This window comes from Bacillus rossius, chromosome 6 (genome assembly GCF_032445375.1).
Source record: "Bacillus rossius redtenbacheri isolate Brsri chromosome 6, Brsri_v3, whole genome shotgun sequence".
Classification (NCBI taxonomy): domain Eukaryota; kingdom Metazoa; phylum Arthropoda; class Insecta; order Phasmatodea; family Bacillidae; genus Bacillus; species Bacillus rossius.
The window spans coordinates 83,464,644-83,470,602 of NC_086334.1; the positions used below are offsets into that span (position 1 = coordinate 83,464,644).

The 5,959-nt window shown below is 37.7% G+C and overlaps 2 protein-coding genes across 3 annotated transcripts in view; one reads left to right on the forward strand and one right to left on the reverse strand.

Annotated features, from left to right (window-relative positions):
• The window catches only part of LOC134533340 (multidrug resistance-associated protein 1-like), a 180,125-nt gene that overhangs the window by 148,915 nt on the left and 25,251 nt on the right, over positions 1-5,959 (reverse strand). For both annotated transcript variants that reach the window (XM_063370863.1, XM_063370862.1), the window contains exons 2-3: positions 5,436-5,585; positions 2,319-2,644 (exon numbers count right to left, since the gene is read on the reverse strand). In XM_063370863.1, coding sequence (XP_063226933.1) covers positions 2,319-2,554 — 236 coding nt within the window. In that variant the 5' untranslated portion in view covers positions 2,555-2,644; positions 5,436-5,585. The remainder of the gene's footprint in view (positions 1-2,318; positions 2,645-5,435; positions 5,586-5,959) is intronic.
• The window catches only part of LOC134533339 (uncharacterized), a 176,104-nt gene that overhangs the window by 120,136 nt on the left and 50,009 nt on the right, over positions 1-5,959 (forward strand). The gene's annotated exons all lie outside the window — the stretch shown is intronic.

The window sequence follows — 5,959 nt, forward strand, 5'->3', positions numbered from 1 at the left end:
TTCTTTAGAGGTGGCCTGTAGGGCGACGGACTTGTCATGAAGGTTGAAGTGGGTTTAAAGCAAAGCCGTCTAGCATTGTGAGTGACAGCATCCTGCCATTGTACGGCTGGTTTCTTAGCGAGTAGCGGTTTCGGAAGAGGGGGGAGGGGGGGAGGGGGTTCAAATGAACTGAAAATTTCGGAAAACATCTATTACGACCCCCCCTCTATTTCGACCCTATTCCTGGGAACCGTGAGGGGTCGTTTCAGAGAGGTTTGACTGTATTATGGCATTTGTAGACCCTATAATTCTATGTAACTTATTGTTCACCCTGTTTTTTTTTTTATTATTGATGGGAATTGCCCGCATAGCCTTGCAATTCTTGTTGCACTTAATATGTGCAGTCAGGTCTTGGTTTCACTACACCTGTCTTTGTACTGTGTACGTGCCTGTACATTTTGATAGTGATAAAACACTTGTGTGATAGATAAATTTGGCTGAGCATTTAATGCTCATTGGATATTCTATTGTAAACTGATTCCCTCGTAGCATGGAAATTTAGTATTTGTAAATGTATTTTGTCACGGCGTTTATGTCCCGGCTTTTCATTTTTAACTACGTTGATATGTACCTGATATGTCTATACTCAATCATTTGTTAAAGCGTTTGTCATCAGCTATAAGTAGGGGTATGCATTTTTCGTGTTTATTTGTTCACAGAATTTGAGGTTATTTTTCTGGAAAATCTGTGTTATTTTTCTCTGAAAGGGAGGTTATTTTGACTACCAAAATGGATAACAGTAATACCAATTTCATATCTCAAGTGTTGTGAAAATTGTTTTAACACTCAATACACAGCAAATACTAAGTACTTAATATTAAAAAAGATGACATTTAAAGAGGTATACTTAAAATTGAATGTACAGTATTTGGAGAAGTATGAAGTCATTTCTCAATTCTTATTTAAATACTTACTGTACTCACTGAATTGTTCACATCAAACCATTGGCAAACTGCTTACTGTAACTTACTGCTTCAAAATTATTACAACACTTAATCAACACAGCAAACAATATTTATAATGAAAGTTAACTTAAAATAGATGAATATCAATTAAAAATAACACCGTAAATAGGCTACGCTCACTAAGTTATTGAACTTTCTGTTGTCCGTTTCTTATGTTTTTCACTGCCAATATGCTTCGCACACGAGTCTTTGCGGTCCCATGTCACAGACACATTACAAAAACGACAGAAAATGGTTTTTTCATCCCTTGCATACAAATCGTGTTGTGGAAACTCTCCGGCCCGTTGTTTGGCAGTCACTACAGGTTTCAGCATTTTTGTCAAAAAAAGTAATTACGGTAAATTAATGCATTTTTGCTAAAAATATTTATTACTTCGGATAAGTATGTAGGCCTACGCCACAAAGTATTCGAGCACAACACACACGCCACGCAAGTTCAATTTATACCGTTTACAAGTTTGTCGTATTCAACCACGCGCGGGCACGGCTTTGTTTTGTTGTGACTTCGTGTGAGAGTGCGTGAGCGTGACTGCTGTGTGAGCTCAGCGAGTAACGTGTTGTGTAGTGTAGCTACTGCGTATTTGTTTGATGTTTTGTGTACAAGTGTATCAAACTATACTCACGTCTTTGCGTACATCGTTCAAGTTATTCAAAACATTCAATTTCGCCTCTGCACATGTTTTACACCGTTTTTCTTACCATAAATACTAAAAACATCGTCACATGTTCGCGTGTGAGAGGAAGCAGTGCATCGTACTCTAGTTGAATTATGGCGGCCGTGTTGATTTGCTAATTCTGCACTAGGTTAGGCCTACGTTACGGATTTTGTCAGAAGTACGTATTTTTAGCATAGTTTAGTCAAATAGTTATGGATATCGGGTTTATTTGTTTTCAAACGTTAAGATTCGCGTAAAAATAGTATCCTATAATGTGGATATCGGGTTTATTCGTTTTAAACTGTTAAAATTCACGTAAAAATGATTTTATTGCAAACTCGTGATTATTCGCTTTAAAATGTCAAAATTCACGTAAAAAATTGTTTTATCGCAAATGCGAATTTTGCATACCCCTAGCTATAAGATACTGGCCTGTTTACTGGCACGCTTGTTGAACTTTGTTAATAATTTTTTATACGAATAAAATGATATCCATGTTCATACCTTGAAAACACTTTAGCTTTCTGCCACTTCCCCTGCCCACTACTTTTCGGGAATTTGGGTTCAAGCAGGCTGCATCAGTCAGGTTCTGGCCACAACCCCACCCAGGTGAATGCTGTTGCATCACAGTGCCAGCAAGTGGTGTGGCTGCACCCACCTGAGGTTCTCTCCGCCCTCGGACACCTCGTGGCTCAAGCCCGTCGGCAGCCCCTTCACGAACGCCCGGAGGTGAGCGTGCTCCAATGCGGCCCACAGGGCGTCGTCAGACACCCTTTCGAAGGGGTCCAGGTTCTTGCGCAGAGTCCCGGAGAACAGCACCGGGTCCTGCGGTATGATGGTGATGCGCGAGCGCAAAGTGTGCAGCCCCAGCGTCGCGATGTCGACATCGTCCATCAGGATGGCTCCCCCGGCCGCCTCGATGATGCGGAACAGCGCCAGCGTGAGGGAGGACTTGCCGGCTCTGGTGCGGCCCACGATTCCCACCTGCCGTTACCACCACGTCCACATCCTTCACCGTGTTGCATTCCAATACCACAAACAAGCACACTACTACTGTCATCGTACTGTCATCACTGCACTTGCATTACCTGCTTTAGGAGAAACCCCCCACACCATCACACAAGAGTTTAGGCATTTTGATGCTTATATACACATGGTGTAGTGTAGTGCAGCCTCCCATAAAACTACTATCTTTGGTACAGCGCCCTATCACTATTGTTATGATGAAAAAAGACTCAACATGTACAACCTTAATGGTTCTATGGTAACAGAAACAAAGGTACAAGCAAATGTAAAGGGTGAACTCACTGTGGCTTAGGATTACAGACAGGTGCTGGAAAAATAATCGTAAGTTGGAAAATCAACAAATTTGTACATGACTCAACTATAAAACAACACACACACATACACACACTTTATCTCTCTGTCTCTCTCTCTCTCTCTCTCTCTCTCTCACTCTCTCTTTTTGAGTGTCATATATGTATTTGAATGGTGACTCAAAGAGTTTAATGTCATCTGGCCATTACGTTTGTCCGGATGCAGTAGGTAAGTGTTAGCTGTTAGCAAAGTGGTTCGAGTCACAGCTGGGTATCAGATTTTTCTCTTGTAGAAAATTCCTTTCCCAGGTCCAGGACTGGTTGTGTGTTGTCCCTTCACCTGCACATTGCGAGAGGCAATGATGAACCATCGCAGAATCACCCTGCCATGAAAACTCCAAGTGCATTGCAATGGCGTTACCAGATGTTTCCATGATCGGACACGAGTATTAAGGAAATATCATTAAACTCTAATACAATAATAGCTAGGCCTGTGTGGTTTCCTGATTTTTGGGTTCCTTTAAAATACCATACCCAAAACAGATTTTTCATATCTTCGGTTTTGGTTCCAGGTACCCTGTTTTATTGCATGATCGTCGCACCCATATTTTAGTGTGTTGTAATTTGGATAAAAAAAAAAACCTCTCGCGTAAATGTTGCATGATTTTTTTGGTCCCGCTATTAGATTCCGAGCGCTTTGAGTAGGAATTTTTTCCCTATTTTTAAAGTTTGAATCAATATTTATTCGAACATTACCACCTACTTATTTAATTAACGGAATTACGATGTCTGATGTGTAAATTTTCTTTTAAAGATGTTTTTAAACGTTATAACTTTTATCTGTAAAACTGTGTCGCCGCGGTACACCGCCTATAAAAATGTAGCCAGCGCAAGTTGGCATCATTCATGTTTGGTTATGTTGCTTCCAGTATAGAGCGCGCACACATAGTGAAATATTGATATCGATATCTCGCCGATTGCATGCAGCGCGCTCTCTGTTGAGTGCCGAGTTTACTACATTTGGTAGCCTGCACTCTTTCGTGGTGTGTACTACAATGATAGTTACACGTTAGTTCAAGTCACAGATTCAAGTGGCTCGCGTTCGGGTCACAGATTTTGTTTTTTTATTTAAAGTTGAAGAAAGGATTTTGTTGCATGACTTATTAATTTAAATTGTTAGGTGTGCCCTTGTATACTCCACTTTTTTTAAAATAAACATACTTTTCATGAATTGGTTTTGTTTAATGTATAACTTAACCTACCAAAAAAAAATTTTTTTTTCACATAAGTGCCACACCCCTACTTTTCAAACTTGATTTTAATATAAAATGTGCAATGATTATGTGATAAAACACAGTATTTATTGAACCTTTCTGTTACCTCGCATAGCGGTACATTTATCATGCGGGAAAGGTAAACAAACACATTCTTTCAATGTGAACAACATTCTCGCGATGTAATAACCCAGAAAAATTGTTATGTCATAGAGTATAGTTACAATGAATTTAGGGAGAGATAGGAAATTAAACTTAGTTTAATTTGTTTCTTCATTAAAGTATAGTATATTTAAATAGAATTTATGAAGTTTATAGTGACTTGCTTTTTCAAACAATTTAATGTGAGGTCTCTGCTTTAACAATGTAGAAATTTTAAATAATAGTAAAACAAACTGTTATGGCACAAACACTGATGAAACAATATGAAATCTTCAGTTCCTTTAACATACTGGTAGTATTGCCTTTTGCAGGTTGAAATTTTAATATTTCTGGCCATACGTACGTTAAAGTCCAATTACAATATAAACAAAGCAAGCAAGCAAAACATAAAATGTTTTAAAACGAAGTATGTTAAAACTGTAGAATATCAAAAACAAATCACATTTCAATTGTAAGAAAAATACGTAAATGAGTGCAAAAATGCTGAATCCGAAAATTAGAATGTATTTTCACAGTCATGATTTTGATGCCAGAAACGATTGGTCTACCTATTCCAAGGTTTGAGGTTAGCTTAAAAATACTGCAAAAAAATAAAGTGTTAGGGTAATAAAATTGTGCACAATTTTTTTTATTTGCTATTAATAACTAAATAATGAAATGATGACCTAGGACTGGTTGTGTGTTGTCCCTTCACTTGCACATTGCGAGAGGCAATGATGAACCATCGCAGAATCACCCTGCCATGAAAACTCCAAGTGCATTGCAATGGCATTACCAGATGTTACCATGATAGGACACGAGTATTAGTGCAGCACTAATATTTTTTTTGCTATAAAAGAATTTAAACCAGAACAGAAAACAGAGGTTCTTGATGTAAAACCGAACCGGCCAATAAAAACCAAAACTGCACAACCCTAGTAACAACCTAGGAAATTAGCCAATTTAATTCATAGAACAAACAAAATTATACTATCAAATATTTTTTTGTTCCATGTATGATGATTGTTAAGTGGGTTAACTTACCTTTTCCCCTCCCTGAATGGTGAAGTTTATCCCCTTCAGTACGAGCGGCAGTCCCTCTCGGTACCTTAACTGGTAGTTGCGGAACTCCACCTTGCCGCCGGTTGGCCAATCCGAAGTTACCTGCTCATTTGGTTTCTACCATGCAGGTTCCTATCAGAAAAAAGAAATATCAGTATTATGATGCACAATGCAAAGATTATTACACTTTTCTCTGTTTAGAGTAACCTAAATCAAAAATTAAGGAACCACTTCCTAATGGAATATAAAAAAAATACCTAGCTATTATGTGAAGCTTCTTATATTGTAGATTGATAATAACTACTTGAAACTTATATTCTTTGATTCAAAACTATTACATTTTAACAGAAAATTAATAAAGTGAAATCTCTTTACAATGTACCTGGAAAAACATACAGTAATAATATTTTAAAAAATTATTATACATAACATATAACAAACATAAACAACAAAATAAACATTAAATTTAAAACAACTTTTTTGGTCCTAAAAATACATACGGATAC